At 42.0% G+C, this 19430-nt stretch overlaps 1 protein-coding gene across 1 annotated transcript in view; it reads left to right on the forward strand.

Moving 5' to 3' along the window:
• The window catches only part of TBC1D9 (TBC1 domain family member 9), a 115015-nt gene that overhangs the window by 45268 nt on the left and 50317 nt on the right, over positions 1-19430 (forward strand). The window contains exons 2-3 of the mRNA XM_025921459.2: positions 4992-5102; positions 18013-18131. Coding sequence (XP_025777244.1) covers positions 4992-5102; positions 18013-18131 — 230 coding nt within the window. The remainder of the gene's footprint in view (positions 1-4991; positions 5103-18012; positions 18132-19430) is intronic.

A 19430-nucleotide genomic window follows, 5' to 3' on the forward strand; every position in this document is an offset into this window, starting at 1 on the left:
GCCCCTGAACTAATATAAATAGGTAGATGTGGGGAAGAGTTATTTTGAGGGCCATAATTTGATTTAGTTATCTCAGGCGATCAATGATTGTTTAACACCAGAAATAGTTGACTAGAACAGCTGCTAAAACAATGCTTTGTGTGGGAAATGATAAAAGGTTCAGTATTTTGACAGCCATTTTGGAGGTATGAATAATACGACTTCTAAGAAAATCCTGATTGCTGGGTTGGTTTGGGGGGATTTTGAGTGTGTGTGTGGGGGGGGTTGGATTCTCTAGATAAGATTTCCCATCTCCTAGTATTCTGCATGGATAGTGGGTATAGGAGGAATGTTTTCCCTCTCCCAGAGTCTTGACTCTATATCAGTAGGGTTTAGGCAGCACAGCAATAAATTACTGTTTAGGTTTTTTAAAAATACCTAACTCATCCATTCATCAAATGTGTATTCAGGGCTTACTGTGCTTCAAGCAAAGTTCAGGACCTAGGAGTCAGAAAGAGTCTGTTAGATTCCGCCGTAAGGGGCTCCGTCTGGAAAGAGGAGGAAAAGTAGAACAAGGCAAAATGTGCAAGTAATTTTAAATAAATTCAATAGGTACTACAGAAACAGAACTTGGAGGGGGATGAGGGATAGAAAGAGGTGGCGTTAAATAATTGGGAGTTTGTCATTTGAGGTGGTGGGAGGTAAGGATTGACAGACAAGCACAACATTCCAAATAGACGGCAAATTCTAGTCAGTGTTACAAAGTGACAGAGTGGAAGTGTGTATTTATTGATTCAACTCTTAATGTGGAAGAGTGTATTTATTGATTCAACTGGCCAACTGCATGCCTCAGTTCACAGTATTGCTTTCTGTCTGGATATCCAGTACCTTAAATTTTCACAGAATTTTCACGGCAGTTTTCTGATTGTATATGTGCCTAATGTGAGTATTACCATATTATACTGTCTGGAGTTAACTTTTAAAATATTTCAGCATGGGGCCCCTGGCTAGCTCAGTCAGAAGAGCATATGACTCTTGATCTTGGGGTCATGAGTTCGAGCCCCACAGGGGGTGTAGAGATTACTTAAATAAATAAAACTTTAAAAAATAAAATATTTCAGCATGAACCATATGGTAGGTATTAGTTTTCATCTAAGTCTTAGTGAAAGCTGGTGGTGCCAGTTGTTTTTTTTACATTTTTTTTTTAACATTTACTCATTTTTGAGAGAGATAGAGCACGAGCAGAAGAGGGGCAGAGAGAGAGGGAGACACAGAATCGGAAGCAGGCTCCAGGCTCTGAGCTGTCAGCACAGAGCCCGATGTGGGGCTTGAACTCACAGGCTGCGAGATCATGACCTGAGCTGAAGTTGGATGTTCGACCAACTGAGCCACCCAAATGCCCCTGGTGGGAGTTTGTCACAACTGGTTGGTGCCAGTTGTGAGTGCACACTCAGTGTTGGTGAGCTGGCATCTAATCAGAAGCCCTCACCCTAGAGAATCTTCTTTAAACAACTCAGTTTTCTTTATCTCTGAGTGACACTAGAGGTTTTGTTAATTAGAGTAATGGATATTGCAGATGAATTTTAATCGGGGATATTTGTGGTGGTGAAGATGAGTGGATCAGGTTGAACCTTTACAGAGACCTTCCTTCCTGTGTGTTACAGAATATAAAAGTCTAGTGAAACATTAAGGATGGGGAAACTGAGGCTCGGGGAGGCTGAGTGTGAGAGGTGGGTGATGGCAGGGCCAAGACTGAAGAATTCCAGAACCAGAACTGTCTCTGTTGGCTGCTCTGCTCAGTGAGGTATGCTTGCCCTCGGAAGAATCTTTATCTGTGATGACACTCTTTTAGGGGTTCATTAAATCAAGGCTAATCCTTGACTGAATTCCCTAACCCCAGACTGAAGTGTGTGTTCTTTAGAACCAACGTAGGTGACATTTCCAGTATTGGGGGAATTTCATTTCTTTTAGATTCAAGGAAAGTAAAGTATTACAAACACTCAGTTATGAGCGATGTATTTGTATTTCTAGGTCACATGGAAGGGAATCCAGTTTAGCTGGTGTTCTTTTCTGCTTTTCCTATTAATATACCCTTCCATCTGCAGATAATTGAAAAGTAATTAGAGCTCTTCGCAGTAAATCCATGTCATATTAAAGAAAACAAAAATGCAACACATGTATGGCATTATGTGGAAATTTACCCCGTGGAAAACTACAGGCTGTTGGGATTTTATTTTTAATGTATGTTATACAGTCCAGATCAAACAAATGAATTAATTTCCACTCTAGTGAAGGATTGTTTTTCCTGGTGTGTTTGGGTGGCTATGGTCACTGTGGTTTGGAGTGAGCCTAAACAGGTTCCTGTCCTTGGACAAAGACCAAGGACAACTATAGGACTTGCCTACGGTTAATCTCCCATAGGCCTCTTGACTAATAACCCTGGGGCAGGAAGGCAAGTGCTAGTATGATCACTTTACAACAGAGGCAGTCAAAACAATGAGAAGTTATGGCATGTTCACACCACGGAACTGGCTATAACAGAGTCAGGGTCAGAGCTAAGCTCTTCTGAACACTGGGTGACTGCACAGTGGCCCTGTCCATGACCCCAGGCTGCCAGAGCAGAAGGAAGTGAATTTCAGTGGTATGGTGCACATCAAAGTATTCGATATGGTCGGAACCGAACCTCAAGACATTAATAGAAGACGACACATCAAGACATACTGGTGGTGACGGTTTCAGAAGAACTTCTGGTTCAGATTCCGCAGAAGTTTATGCAAAGCCTGCTACGGGTCAGGTTCATGCTTCTGGGAGGCTACTTATTTTCAATAGTAGCAGAGCAAGGGAGCCTGGACCTTTAGCCTCCCCCTCTAAGCCTTGACCACCATCAGTGCTACTCCAAACCATTTTCAGTAAACATGCCATCTAAGGATAAGTCGAATTAAACAAAGGAATGTCTTGGCAAGTTCTAGACCAGGTTTCTTAAGCCCTTATTCTATTCTGCCTCTTGCCCCTAAATCCTATTATATTTTGTCTTATTACCAGAGCAATCTTGTAGTTGTGATATTGTCTCCATTGTATCATTGAGAAAATCAAGCCATTGAAAATAAAATGCCTTGCCTTAAGATGAAAACTAGTCAGAGTTTCTAGTTGATTCTTCTGAGTCCAAGTCCTGCTGTGTGCTGATTTCCATCTGACCTTGGAATAATTCTGGGCATTTACTTTATAGGGATATTTTGGAGTCATCTTGCCAAGTAAGGGATCTAGTTTATTTGACTTTGTGGAGTTTGTGTGTGTGTCCATGTTATTTTAGAATAGTGGAGAAGGGGCGCCTGGGTGGCGCAGTCGGTTGAGCGTCCGACTTCAGCCAGGTCACGATCTCGCGGTCCGGGAGTTCGAGCCCCGCGTCAGGCTCTGGGCTGATGGCTCAGAGCCTGGAGCCTGTTTCCGATTCTGTGTCTCCCTCTCTCTCTGCCCCTCCCCCGTTCATGCTCTGTCTCTCTCTGTCCCAAAAATAAATAAATGTTGAAAAAAAAATTTAAAAAAAAAAAAAAAAAAAAAGAATAGTGGAGAAAACGTTTGGTGCCTAATCCCAGCTTAGGATAGATAAAAGAGGCACACTTTCCTGGAGGGGAGACTTGGAGGAATGGTGGTTTTAAGATAGACTTGCACTTCTAGCGAGAGAGAATGCACGCACACACACGCACATGCACACACACGCACGCACATGCACGCACGCGCTGCAATCCAAGGGTCTGGTGCTTGGGGCACCTGGTGGCTCAGTCAGTTGAGCTTCTGACTTCGGCTCAGGTCATAATCTCACGGTTCGTGAGTTCAAGCCTCAAATGAGGCTCTCTGTTGTCAGCACAGAGCCTGCTTCAGATCCTCTGTCCCCCTCACTCTCTGCCCCTCCCCTGCTCTCACATGCTCTCTCTCTTGCTCTCAAAAATAAATAACCTTAAAAAAGAGCTGGAGGCTTAACTGACTGAGCCACACAGGTTCCCCAAGGCGCTGCCTCTTCTTAAGTGAGCAGCAGCATATTGGGTATTTGCATTTCTCACAAATAAAAAGGTAAAATCATGTGTTGGCTATTCAGGCTTCCTGGACAGACTTGGATGATGTGGGCAAGTTTCCCCCAGGGCCCGGACAGATCAGTGGGGTTCCTGACCCACAGAATTCTACTGTATGTTACCAGGATGCCTTCCTGGCATTTTTTTGCCTTTCCAATCATTTTAATGTTTGATGTGACAAATGGCAAAGGACTCTGCCACTGCGATGGGAACTGAGATGAGAAAATGCTTGTTTCACAGCCCTTGTTCACTCCTAAACAAGTGTTAAGACTCTGGCCTTCTTTCCTCCTAGATTATAAATACCTTAAGGACTCTCTGTCTTATTATGTTTTGTGCCCACAGAGTTTGCTTTGAACGTAGTAGGTACTGATTTGATGGTTGCTGAGCTGAACTATACTTTTCCAATATGAAGAAAAGTGGGGCAGATTAAAATAATATGTAGGCCAGCCTGACACAGTAACTCAGATAGACATGACTAGTTCCTGGCCTTGGCAAGTTACTCAAATTAAGACTGGGTTTCTTAGGTGGAGAGAGGGAGAAAATAATGCACATTGGGTCTCATGTAGGTAGAGCAGAGACACCAACATGTAAATGCTTAATACCTTACTTATTTTTATTTTAAATAGGCATTTATGAATACCAGCTTATGCAGACTGAGCTACCAGCTTTGCTAGCCTTCACTTGCTTTTGAAACCAGCAGACTGCCTTCCAGCCTGTGCTGTTTCTCTTGGTGGTTGTTGGAACAAGTCACGTAGAGCCAGCATCAGAATGTTTAAGATGAAAATTTTGTCACGGCGGGGTGCGACAGGAGAGGGCTTGTCGAGAAGGGTTGTAGAGGAAGACCATTGGGAGGTCCAGCCGAAGGGGTGTGTTGACACTGCCTCTGGGAATTTGGGGAAGCCCTGGGGAAACCCTTAAGCATTTTTCTGCTTTCTCCACCCTCAGGCCTTCTCGTGGGTACCCTTGATGTCGTGCTGGACTCCAGTGCCCGGGTGGCTCCTTACCGAATCCTGTACCAGACTCCTGACTCTTTGGTCTATTGGACCATCGCCTGTGGTAAGTAGTGATATTCAGAAATACCGAGAAACCTTATGATTCATAACTTTCGGCCAGAGAGGAAGGAGCCTTTATTTGGGAATGCAGTCTCTTGGTATTTTAGGGTAATAACCATAGCCATTTTGGCAGATGAACCCCAAATCTCAATGGCTTAATGCAGGAGCGGTTTCTTTCTCACTCTGGTGAAGTCTTGTGTGGATCCTGTGGCCTCCTCCATTCGCAGTGACACAAAGCCTCCATAGGAGGACAACTTAGAAGGGGAAAGAGGGAGGTAGAGGCACACCTGCATTTAACTTCCTTGGCCCAGACGTGTCACACACCACCTCCACTCACACTCTGTTGGCTTGAACCAGTCACACGACTCCAACCTAACTCCATGGGCAGCTGGGAAATGAAGAGAAACACATGAAACACTTGAGTGTACTAAGTGATACACACATATCCTAGCACAGTGCTTCCTCCTTGGGTGGGGATCAATTCTTTTTCCTGATGATAGTCTGGAATAATGTCCTGTGTTTAAAATGGTGGTCAACAGCTCTGCCGTTGTTGGATCTCTCACAAGAATGTTTCATCCAAAGTGGCCAAGGTTTTATAGTTATTCGTTTGCCTGTGCCTTTACAAATAACCATAGGAAAAGCAAGGACACAGAACACTTTTCTTTTCATTTTTTACTGCCACTTGGTTTTTATTATTATTAATAATAAACTTTATATTTTATTTTTATTATTTTATTATTATTATTTTTTAATTTATATCCAAATTAGTTAGCATATCGTGCAACAATGATTTCAGGAGTAGATTCCTTAGTGCCCCTTACCCATTTAGCCCATCCCCCCTCCCACACCCTCTCCAGTAACCCTCTGTTTGTTCTCCATGTTTATGAGTCTCTTCTGTTTTGTCCCCCTCCCTGTTTTTATATTATTTTTGTTTCCCTTCCCTTATGTTCATCTGTTTTGTCTCTTAAAGTCTTCATATGAGTGAAGTCATATGATATTTGTCTTTCTCTGACTAATTTCACTTAGCATAATACCCTCCAGTTCCATCCATGTAGCTGCTAATGGCAAGATTTCATTCTTTTTGATTGCTGAGCTATACTCCATTGTATATGTACACCACGTCTTCTTTATCCATTCATCCGTCGATGGACATTTGGGCTCTTTCCATACTTTGGCTATTGTTGATAGTGCTGCTATAAACATTGGGGTGCATGTGTCCCTTCAAAACAGCACACCTGTATCCCTTGTATAAATACCTAATAGTGCAACTGCTGGGTTGTAGGGTAGTTCTATTTTTAATCTTTTGAGGAACCTCCATACTGTCTTCCAGAGTGGCTGCACCAGCTTGCATTCCCAACAATGCAAGAGAGATCCTCTTTCTCCACATCCTCGCCAACATCTGTTGTTGCCTGAGTTGTTAATGTGAGCCATTCTGACAGGTGTAAGGTGGTATCTCATTGTGGTTTTGATTTGTGTTTCCCTGATGATGAGTGAAGTTGAGCATTTTTTCATGTGTCAGTTGGCCATCTGGATGTCTTCTTTGGAGAAGTGTCTGTTCATGTCTTTTGCCCATTTCTTCACTGGATTATTTGTTTTTTGGATGTTGAGTTTGATAAGTTCTTTATAGATTTTGGATACTAGCCCTTTATCTGCTATGTCATTTGCAAATATCCTCTCCCATTCTGTAGGTTGCCTTTTAGTTTTGCTGATTGTTTCCTTTGCTGTGCAGAAGCTTTTTATTTTGATGAGGTCCCAGTAGTTCATTTTTGCTTTTGTTTCCCTTGCTTCCAGAGACGTGTTGAGTAAGAAGTTGCTGCCACCAAGATCAAAGAGGTTTTTGCCTGCTTTCTCCACTAGGATTTTGAAGGCTTCCTGTCTTATGTTTAGGTCTTTCATCTACTTTGAGTTTATTTTTGTGTATGGTGTATGAAAGTGGTCCAGGTTCATTTTTCTTCATGTCGCTGTCCAGTTTTCCCAGCACCACTTGCTGAAGAGACTGTCTTTATTCCATTGGATAGTCTTTCCTGCTTTGTCAAAGATGAATTAGCCACACGTTTGTGGGTCCATTTCTGGGTTCTCTATTCTGTTCCATTGATGTGAGTGTCTGTTCTTATGCCAATACCATACTGTCTTGATGATTGCAGCTTTGTAGTATAGTTTGAAGTCCAGGATTGTGATGCCTCCTTTGGTTTTCTTTTTCAAGATTGCTTTGGCTATTTGGGGTCTTTTCTGGTTCAATTCAAATTAGACTTTATTTTTTAGAACAGTTTTAGATTTATAGAAAAATGGAGTAGATAGTTCAGAGAGCACCTATCTGCCCTTCACACACATTGTTTCCTTTATTATTAATATCTTAGTATGGTACATTTGTTTTAGCTAATGAGCTCATATTTTTTTTTTTAATTTTTTTTTTCAACGTTTATTTATTTTTGGGACAGAGAGAGACAGAGCATGAACGGGCGAGGGGCAGAGAGAGAGGGAGACACAGAATCGGAAACAGGCTCCAGGCTCTGAGCCATCAGCCCAGAGCCTGACGCGGGGCTTGAACTCACGGACCGCGAGATCGTGACCTGGCTGAAGTCGGACGCTTAACCGACTGCGCCACCCAGGCGCCCCATCTAATGAGCTCATATTGATACACTATTACTAAACAAAATCCATAGCTTATTTAGATTTCCTTAGTTTTTTTTTTTTTAATTTTTTTAAGTTTATTTTTGTTTATTTTTTTGAGAGAGACATAGCAAGTGAGGGAGGGGCAGAGAGAGAGAGCGGGAGACAGAAACCCATACAGGCTCCATGCTGTCAGCACAGAGCTGATTGCAAGGCTTAGACTCACGAACCATCAGATCATGACCTGAGCTGAAGTCGAGTCAGACATTTAACCGACTGAGCCACCCAGGCACCCCTTGATTCCCTTAGTTTTTACTTAATGTCCTTTTTCTGTTCCGAGATCCTATCCAGGATACTATATTTTGTTGTCATGTCTCTTTAGGTTCCTTGGCTGTGGAAGTTTCTCAGGCTTTCCTTGTTATTGATGACCCTGCCACTTTTAAAGGATACTAGTCAGGTATATTATAGAAGGTCCCTCTATTGGAATTTGATGTTTTTCTCATGATTAAGCTGAGGTGATGGATTTTTGCTGAGGAACATCACAGAGATAAAGTGCTATTTTTATCACATTATGTCAAGCAAGGGTACCTATTGTCAATGTATGACTGACGATGTTTTCTTTGATCACCCAGCGGAAGTAGTGTTTTTTGGGTTTCTCCACTGTTATGTTACTATTTTTTCCTCCTCTCCATGCTGTATACTCTCAGGGAAGAAGTCACTATGCACAGCCCACCCTTAAGGAGTGGGGAATTTTAATTTATTCAATTATTTTTATCAGTGTGGAATCATATATTTATTGGGGCAGTCCAGTACCACTTTATTTTGTTGCTCAAATCATTCTAGCTTTGGCTATTGGGAGCTTTTTCAGTTGACTTTGTTCAGTCTTTGAACTGATCTTTACTCAGTAGGAAGTGCTGTGCTCGGATCTAAAGATACAGAAATAATTAGATCCGGTCTCTGCTCTTGAGAACATAAGTAAATATTCAGTTATAGCCCAGTGTGAACCAGTACCACACGCTGCCAGTTGATTGCAGGGTGCCCAACTAAAGTCAGGAATCTCAGCTGGCCTTTTACATAGGTAGGGGAAATGATCTGGGTGTGAGTCCCAGCTGCCGGAAGGCTCCAGTGCTCTATTCATGCTCCCTCAAGGATTTAATGGTACCTGAAATTCTAACATTGTAGTGTTGTATCCCTTTCAAGTTACTCTGGTTAAGATGCAAACAGCCCCATGAGACATGATGGAATTAATCAGTCATTTATGCATTCTGGTGAATGAAGGAATGGCATCAGGGTGCAGGGCATGGAGAAAACCACCTAGGGGTGAAGGGTGGGGATTGGAGTGAGAGGAAGGAGATAAAGGCTAAAGGAAGAGGGAAGCTGGGACCCTGAAGAAGACAGACTTACCAGTGTAACCCAGGCTCCTGTAAGTTAACATTCCAGCCATCTGTGCCATTTATTCAATACAAAAGGGAAGAACCCAATAGCTACTGTAGAGTGGGGAATGCCCTGGGGTGGTTGGTGAGGAAAGTGTCACATTTAGTTGGCAAACATTCTAGAATCCTGTTAAAATAGACATTGTAGCCAGCAAGTGAAGAAATAAAAAGAAAGGGAATTAGAAATCAGACAGAACCACTAAACTACTTGACTTAACAAGTGTGTGCAAAGGACACTTTCACACATTCTCTTTCACCTTCCAGCCTAGCACTTGTGCCCAGAGGCTTTTGAGATCCTTTGGAGCCTGGAGCTCCTTAGAGCTCTCCTATCTGCCTTTCTAGTGCTCTAGGTGCCTGCCCTTCCCACTTCCCATAGAAGTGTGCTTTTACACTTCTATGAGCTGCTGGTTTGTGCTAATGACTCTTCTTTTCCTGCCCTCTCAGCCTTAACCCTTTTTTTTTGTTTTGTTTTGTTTTGCCTGTTACCTGACATTACTACTCTTCAGTTTGTTTCTGGGACTTTGCCATTCTACGAAGCACATGCTTCTGTGAAAGCTCATGTGGGAAAGAGCCCAGAGTTACAAAGCTGAATTGTTCCTGAATTATTTGCCAAAACAAGGCTAAGGAACACTAGGCAGTAAATGCTGATGGCATCATTTATACCACAAAGAGATGTACTTTCATTTTCCCAGTAAGTAATGCCTGTCACAACTGTATGATCTCATTATCATAAACCCAGAACAGTTTTAGCTTTTGTATGTATTGATTACCCATAGAGAGAGCTCCAGAATTTCCTTGTGGAAGACTCCACGGAAGTGACAACCACCGTGAAAGTCCCATTCACCCATTAGCCCTTCTTATCGATTTCCATTTAAAACCCAAATTGCTGGCTCCCTTTCAGGAGAGGATTTTGAGAGCGGAAGCTGCCAGCTTTCAGATTTCTCTGATATGCTGACCTTCTGGTTTGTAATTTTAGTGTTATTTTTTGTGAACTACAGAGTTGGTATTGGTGAGACAGTATGTCAAGAGCTTTTTAATTTGCTTCAATTTCTTGAGTCTTTGCTGTAGGGAGAAGCTTCAGCAGAATACTGGGTGAGTCTAACTCACTGCCCTGTAGAACCCGTAGCATTACAAAACCTTGTGTGCCATGCACCTTGTGAACCTTCAACACGTCAATTGAATTGAAGGAAGCATCTACTGTCAGAGTCTTGACGTACTACTTTCTATAGAAGAGCAGTGGTAAATCCTACTCGTTTGACTTGCCTTTCACTTGAGCCACAAAGAGCCAGGCAGAAGGAGTCTTATGGGCCTAGTCTTACTTGCTCCCAATATAATAATCACCTGGCCCTTGGCGATAATATGATCCATAAAGAAGAATGGGGAAAAAAAGCAGGAGTTATTTGGTAAAACACTATTTTCGTATGCTTCTTCTAATCTTTTAACAGTTGTATCCAGATTGGTTTGAAGAAATTGATGCTTTACATTTCCTTGAGACCTTTAATTGGGAAGGAGAGCCAAAAACCTTCCTAATAATGGCTGTGTCTTTTCACTACTGCCCAAAATGAAGCCATCATTCTCTTTGGTTGATATTCCATCATGCCATCAATTGTAGCTTGCTGAAGTGCGTTTTGCTCAGTGGTTTATGCAGTGAATTATACCTTTTGTGATCTCTAAGATCATAAAGAAAGCAGTATCCTAGGGATTTGGCCAGCCAGCTTTGTTGAGCTTGTTATATTCTGACAGTCGCCCCCACTCCCCACCAGTCAGTTGACTGACTGTTTTGCACCTGAGACTCTCACTAGGGCGCTAAACAGCTATAGGTCTTCCCCCAGCAGCTAGAGTTTTGGACTTGGTGCCCCAGAGGCAGGAGAGAGCCTAGTTCTCTCTGTCCTCCTTGGCCTTAAGTGGATTTAAGTAGAAGGCAACCCATTTGGCTTTCCCCATTAGAAGAACTAGAGAAGGTTCTAACAGTAAGAAGGGTTATACAGCCTCAGTGAAAATACAGACACATAAAAATGGTGGTATTTCCAAGGACGTTGTCTACAGAGGAAGTCTGGGACTGCCAAGAAGAGCAACAAACAGAAAGAAAGAAGGAGTTGTTGACAGTTCCCTCTAGATACATCTGACCTTCCAGCAGTACTGATAAAGGAAACAGGGTGGAGGATGTGTGTTTGATGGGCATTTCACAGATGACACAGCCCTGCATGCTGCCTTGACTTGGCTGCCTATTGATTTAGTTTCTCTTTTCTTTACCATCCCAGAATTTCATCTGGGCCTAGATGTTCATTCAGAACTAAGTCTTTGCTGTAAGAGAAGCTTTTTCAGAACTGAAAGATATTTTAGCTGCCATCTTGTCTAACATCTTTATTTTAATAGGATAGAGGCAAGGGGAATCGCCCAGGTTCACAATGCTAGCTGTAGCTGGTTAGTGCAGAGCTGAGACCAAGTTCTCAGCTCTCCCCCTTCCCAGCCTAGCAGCACCATCCTGGCTTTTATGATTAAACATTCTTTTAGTCAGCAACTGGTAAGACCCAGAGTTTAATTAAAGATTGCTAATTCTGTTTCTGCCATTTCTCTACAATTAATAGAGAAAATGTGGGGATAATTTAGTTGCCATCCACATGAGGTACACGTAGTGTGGAAGTTGGTATTTTATAGTCCTTTCTTGGTCTGTGTACCTCAAGAACTACTCTCGTATCCTTGGGAACATAGCAGCTTAAAAAAAAAAGAACTTCCTTTTTTTCTTCAAGCAATACATGTTCATTGCAGGAAATTAGAAAATATAGAATAAGAAAAAAGAATAAAAATTTGAAAACAGTACCACCCTCCAAATCACCTTTCAGACTTTGTGTGTGTGTGTGTCTATACCTACACTTACATAGGTATATTTGTGCATACATACATCTATGTATATAGATTTTCCACATTAATAAAACCTATTTCTCTAATGTGAGTTTTAATAGGTAGATAATATTTTATTGTGCATGTAACATAATTTATCTGACACAGTATTATTGGAAATGTGGGTCTTTCCCCCCCTAATGTTAATTGCATGTTGAACAGCCTTAATCAGTATCCTCTGAAAAAAATCTTTTCACATTCCTTTAATTATCACTTGAGGATAAATTTATAGAAATAGTTATGCTGAGCCAAAAAAACACACATATCTGTAAGGCTTTTAGTATTTCTAGCTTGATTGCCTTCCAGAAAGATAGCCGTTTACATTCTTTCCATCAGAGTGGGAGAGGACCTTGGCACTTAAGTGAAAAAGTAAAATAAGGACATCAACCACTGATTCTTATAGTCAAGGCTGGATGAGTTACCTGGGTTTCTCTTTTGTCAAAGTGTTATGAAGCTATGAGCATATTGTTATGACCGGTAAGAGATTATAAACAGAGTTATATGAGAAGCTTACAGGGGCTCCTGGGCAGTTCAGTCAGTTAAATATCTGACTTCCGCTCAGGTCATGATCTTGTGTTTCATGAGTTCAAGCCCCACGTCGGGCTCTGTGCTGACACCTCAGAGCCTGGAGCCTGCTTCCAGTTCTGTGTCTCCTTCTCTCTCTGCCCCTCCCCTGCTCACACTCTGTACCTCTCTCTCAAAACTAAATAAACATTTAAAAAATATGTTAAAAAAATAAGAAGTGGGGCGCCTGGGTGGCTCAGTCAGTTAAGCGTCCGACTTTGGCCCAGGTCATGATCTCGCAGCCTATAAGTTCTGTGCGGACAGCTCAGAGCCTGGAGCCTGCTTCAGATTCTGTGTCCCCCTCTCTCTCTCTGCCCTTCCCCCGCTCACACTCTGTCTGTCTCTCTCTCAAAAATGAATAAATGTGAAAAAAAAAAGCTTACAATAGTTCCACAAGGAGTTCTATGCATGCCTTACTTCAATAACGTGTACACTTTGCAATCTAAACAGAATGATGCCATGGCCAGAGAGATTTCTGCTGAGTGCATGTTAGTCAGGCAAGGGTTAAACAGCCGATGTCCTGGTGCCCTGACATCGGACTTTCAAAATATCTTCTCCATCACAAGTCAAGATGAGATCTTTATGTTCCGCTACTTAGAGTGGCAAAGGCGACTGTTTATTTAGTGCTTTGTATTTTCTTGACCTGTGCTAAGGACTTCACATGCCCGTATTATCTTCTTTGATTCCAGCACAAACCAATGTGGCAGGTGTTGTTACCTGTGTATTACAGATGAGGTGTTTGAAGCACAGAGAAATGAGCTAATTTACCTATGATCCCAAAGTCAGTATGTGTACTTTTGAAACCAGGTGTACTTTTTTGACATCAAAGTCTGTGTTCTGCTCCGTGATATGGTTTTGGCTCCCCAATAACCAGGCTTCTTATTATTCCAGATAATCCAACCTCAGTCGTACTTACTGCACTTAAACATAGGTTTTGCATCACAAGGAAATGTCTGCTGGATATCTATCCGTAGGGCCTTAGCCTTTGTTCTTAATCCTCAGAGGCCAGATCTGATAGAATCCATTTGTGGGTCCCTCTTAATGCTTTTTCCTTTTTATTTCCAGTAGTCTTTATGTGCTTTAAGATACATTTAAAGCTAAATGAGAGTTTAGGCTAGGATGATTTTGTATTTTTCATCATCTTAAATAATGTTTACATTTTGCCCAGGTATATGCACAGGGCCTGTGACTAGTATACTTAAAAACAAAACAAAACAAAACATAAACAAAACTCTACTCTGAATGATAAAGATTCCCACTTTTCCAAAATTAATTTCTCGGTAACCTTAAGCCCATCAAGTGTCAATGTAGTTTTTATTACTGCAGAATGATTTAACTTGGGTTAACTTGGATTTCCTGAAGGGTTCTCATTCTCGACACCGGCTTTCTTTGTTGTTCCAGCTGAATGCACAGTCAGGTCAGCTTGTTTTTCTTGCTGTATCTCTGTAAATGAAGCCTTTTCCAGAAAATCGACAGCCAAGCCCTTCCTTTCTTATGCTGATCGTCCAGCACATTCTGCTCAAACTGCTGGCTAAATAGACCTGTCCTTATTCACAGTCATGGCACAAGAGCTTCGCGTCATCTCACCTTAAAAAATAACAAAAGAAAAGTCCCAACATCTTAAATATTGCAGCCCTTGTATTTAGTTTCTTGAGAAACGAAAGAGCTATTTCTAAGGAACATTTAGGATTGCAACATGGTGTTGTTGGAGTTTCGCTCCTTCCTAAAGAGTGGTCCGCCAGAGTGACAGTTGTTCCCAAACTGTTGGCAGGGCATTTGCTCTGTGATCTCTGAGATGTAACGTGGACTCTTTGTTCTGGAGTGAGAAGTGGACAGAAATGGACACCTGATTTCAGAAATACTTTTTATGAGACTGGCATCTTCAGAATCTGTTTTGTCTGCTGGGTCAGGAAATCAGGCTCTGCTTTATAGGTGTTGTCATACTTTTAGACTGTAGAACATGGAGCCCTGAACCCCTGTCTTCATTTACCCTTTGTGAATTTAGCAAAGCGTTCAGAGAATATGGTGCTTTTGTCTAGTAAGCAGTAAATGTAAAAGGTGTGTTTCATTACTCACCCTGGAAAGTATCCGTTGGGTACAGATAAGTATCCATAGTTAATTCCTGAAACTACCATTGGCTGATGGCTTTCTTTTCTCCACTAATACATGAGACTTTCTTTTCTCCACTAGTATATGGTGATGATGGTTTCATATAATGGTACACAAGGTTCTTTCTTATCTAGAGCTCAGTCTTCTGGAACTTTGGAGTCTTAGATGTAGATGTAGCCAGAAGAAACCTCCAGAACCTGTTTGGTAGTACAGAAGCAGGCCCACGGCACTGAGTAAGCTGAAAGAGCTGCAAGACCTAAAGATGTTGAGATGTGCGGCGTCAGCTCCTCAGTGAGCGGCTCATTCTAGAAGGCCAGCCTTTTCATGTGTCACTGAGAAGTGTGGGAGAAACAACAGGAGATGGAGAGCGGGACAGAAATAGCACAAGCAGCAGCAGTGGGGAGGGCAGTGATGGTAACTGAAGATAGAAATGTGGGGATTCACATCCTGAGCAGCAAGAAGTGTAGAGAAGAGCCAGTGGTGCAAATGGCGTTAGGTGGTAGAAGGTATAAGTTATGGAAATGTTGGGTGGGACAACGGGGTGGAGAACAGGAGGTCTTGGGACAGCAGAGAAGGCAATAGGTGGGGAAACAATGTGTATAGTAAATCTGAACTTCACACGAGAGCAGGCGCATTCAGGGTGGTATGGCCATAGATTGTAAATCTGAACACGAATACAGGAGCGGTCAGATGGTTATTGGTAGATGGGAATCGGCCATAATGTTTTCGTATTATATCCATGAGAGTTGGAAGCATGAGTGAATGTGTGTTGAATGAGTGCATGCATGCGTACGCCATCTTTACCGTGTGTGTGTTGGGAATGGGGTGGGTGTATGGGTGTACTTACAGGAATATGTACACAAAGAACACTTTGAAGGCAGCATGTACAAAGCTGAAGGCATACCTGTTCTGTCCTAGGTCTCATAGCTGATGGACTTCTCTATCCAGGATAACTGAGGATTGGTGGGGTTGAACTGAGGTTGGGTTCCACAGCCAGTCTAACAGGGCGTCTAAAGTCAAGTATCTGATGTGACTACTTGGTCAAAGGCAGAGCACGGTGAGATACGAGTCAACAGTCAGACCACATGGAAACCTGCCTGTGGAAGGCATATCTGCAGTCGACAGAGCCAGGGGCAGAAGAGAGGCAAGATCAGACAGACGCTGGGAACTGTGCCCAATGGGTCTGCAGGACCTCAGCAGACTCGTGGGCCTCCAGGACTGACGCTGTCCTAAGGTGCATACATCTGACAGTGCAAACCAGCACAGATGGCCAGGGTGGAGGGCTCATGGCAGGCATTTACCGGGCTCTCTCTGTATATCACAGCCAGTTATAGCTGGTGATGCTAGTAACCTGTTTACAGACGAGGAAGGACACGGTATATTTTAGAAAATTATCTAATGACTATTTAAAATTTTAAAGTCTCAAATGTTCTTCTTTGGGATGTATTTTTGAGAGAGAGAGAGAGAGAGAGAGCGAGCGAGCACAAGCAGGGGAGGGTCAGGGAGAGAGGAAGACACAGAATCCAAAGCAGGCTCCAGGCTCAAAGCTGTCAGCACAGAGCTGGATGCAGGGCTCGAACTCGTGAACCGTGAGATCATGACCTGAGCTGAAGTTGGACGCTTGACTGAGCCATCCAGGCTCCCCTGAAATCAAAAATGTTTTAAAGCTCTCTGGTAAACTATAGAATAACCCATTACCTAAATATTCCAAATGGGCATTCTTCTTTGCATCTGAAAAAATATTTCCTCCTTTCCAAAGTATGTCTGTGGACATTATTCTTTGTGATTTTTACAGCATTGCCCTGAAATCGGTAAGCGTTTGTTGTGGTTTTTGTTGCTGTTGTTCATTCATCTCCATTTCACAGATTAAACAGACTGTCTAAAGTGATCCAACCGGCTAGTGGCAGAGGGAGGGGGGCCCAGGTGTTCTGAGTTCTAGCTCTCGCCATAACGACATAGTACAGAATCATCAATTGCCCTCGCATGTGGTTGACTATGACCCCAAATGAGTGAGCCAGGGAAAATGCCCACAGGGAGCTATAATCTGTTCTCTCATGTTTTCACAGGACTGCCTTTCCACTAAGAAATCTGCTTTTCACCCTCTACGTCAGCATTCTGTGAAGGCAGTTTTGGTGTTTAAAGTAAAAGAAAATGAACTTGGGTTTTGTTTTGTTTTGCCTCTCCTTAAATAGTGGGTCTGAAACCTCTCAAACCTACCTCATTCTCAAAGAGATTTTAGTTTTCCTCCTACAGTTCTGGTATCATTGTAGGCGCATTCATGTCTCCCTTCCTTGTCAGGAGTCAGAATGAGATTCTGAGATACTTTGAGTTACTGGTGACAGAGAATAAAGAGGGAAGACACTATTAAGAAATCACATAAAAGGAAGCTTGGAAATTGAAAGAGATGCCAGGAGGTTGGATCAGTGGAGTCACAAAATCATTCCTTAATTCTGGAATGAGCAGTGCATACGATTTATATATATGGCATATGAATGATTTATAAAACATTGTTTTTCTGCAAGATCGTTAACAATCCCAGGGCAAGAATAAAAGGGGAGGGGATTTAGTCCAGTGTCTTTACAGCCACATCCTGACGGCCTCTGTGTTATGCCCTGCAGTTGTGAGCAGAGAAGTGCCCGTTACATAGGCTACAGGCTAGGATTGTTTAAATGTGGAGGTTGCCAGGTGAGGTGACTTATGCTTCTTATTCCCTACCCGAGTGTAGAGACTTGGTCGGAGGCTGTGAGGATGACCTCATCCCATTACGTTTCAAGGCAGCTGTGCCCGTGAGAGCCAGGCGGCTGTTCCCTAGCGATAGTCCATTTTCACATCTCATTCATAATTGAAGTGAGTGGGGATAATTTTTGCCCATTATAGGAGGTAGTTACATCAGACCTCCAGTGGCATACCAAAGCTCTCATTATTGCAGCTTAACAAAAGTAACCTAGTGTCCTAGCAAGATCTACGTTACTCTGTGAAGTGCAGGTTCTAGGAGGGAGAAAAATGGAAGATAGTGCTCAAGTCCCAATCCATAAAAGTGAACGGGAGAGATGCTGCTACCTTCTACGTGGAAACAGTGTGCGAAAAGTGTCTGAACTCACCTGGTCAGACTTGACTATAACACAGTACTTACTCTTGGGTTTTCACATCGCTACTTGTCCTCTGCGTCTCCTCTGAAGAGGAGAAAGCAGTTAAATGCAGCTGTCTCCTTTAGTGACATTGCATATTGATGAATTGAGCCCGTTTACATATCTTTTAAATTCCGAAAATTCTGTTATCATCTTTACATTCGTACAGGTGGTTCCAGAAAAGAAATCACCGAACACTGGGAATGGCTTGAGCAGAATCTGCTGCAGACACTCTCCATCTTTGAAAACGAGAATGATATCACCACATTTGTGAGAGGAAAAATACAGGTAGTGGGTTGTCTGTTTTGTTTAGTTTTAACTTTTAATTGGAAATAATTTCAAATTTACGGAAAAGTTGTAAAAATAAGAATTGTGTAAAGCCATACCTGTAGACCATCTGCATATTCTCCTGTTGTTAACATTATACCCAGCTACATTATCGTGTGAGTGCTCATTTACTTTCTATTTGAGAGGAATTTCCTCCAAATACCTCACTGTGTATTTCTAAGAATGTTCTATTGAATAATAACACTGCAGTTATCACCCACAATAAATTTAACATTCACATCATACCTTAATATTTGGCACATATTCCAATTTTGTTAATTGACCCAATGTACAACATTTTTTTTCTTTTCAGTCCAGCACAAGATCTAGTTTAGGAAGCTGTTGAGTTGGTTTTCGTCTGTTGTCTTCTTCAATCTGAACATTTCTATAGCCTTTCTCTGTCTTTTATGACATTCATGATTTTAAGTATAAGTTCTGGTTTTTTTAATGGGATGTTTTTCATTTTGGGTTTTGTCAGATATTTCCTGTGATTTGATTCTGATTATGTATTCCCAGGTGGAACACTTCATAAGTGATCTTATGTGCTTTTAAGAGTATCAGTTCTGGGGACACATGATACCCATCTCCCCTCGCTGGGCGATATAACCCCAGCCAGGTGTTACCTACCCAGTTTCTCCACTGTAGAGTTACTAATTTGCCTCTTCAAATAATAAACAATTTGAACTTTTCTGTAGGAAAATATTTTAAGGCTACACAAATATCCTATTCCTTATCAAAATTTCCCCATGATTTAGTGAGGAATCATCCCTTGACGATTTTTTTTGTCTGAACCAATCTTTGCTGTGATGTTTTTACAAACTGATAATTTTCCAACTCCAGCATTCTCTATAAGAATGCTATTCTACTATAAGCAAGGGCTCTCTCATCATTTATTTATCTATTTGTTTTGGTATCGACTCATGGATTCCTGTTTTTCGGTTGTTAATGTTTCATTACTGGGCTTAATTATTTTGGTACCCACACTATCCCAGGTTTAGCTAGAGGAAACACCTACAGATTGCCTCCTTTGTCCTTGTGACATGTCCCTGTTGCTTTTTTGAGCACTTCTTTACTTCTGCTATAGCAGGATGTCCTAGACTCCTCTGCACTTTCTCCGTCCCAGTCCTGGAATCAGCCATTTGTTTCTGTTCGCTTTCAGTTTCAGGCCCTATCTCCTTTCCTGCATAGTTTAATATTATTTTTTGCATGCAGAAAATTTTAACTTGCTTCCGAAAGTTTAAATTCCTCAAAATGTTACTC

This window comes from Puma concolor, chromosome B1 (genome assembly GCF_028749965.1).
Source record: "Puma concolor isolate L17-30 chromosome B1, mPumCon1.1.hap2, whole genome shotgun sequence".
Classification (NCBI taxonomy): Eukaryota; Metazoa; Chordata; class Mammalia; order Carnivora; family Felidae; genus Puma; species Puma concolor.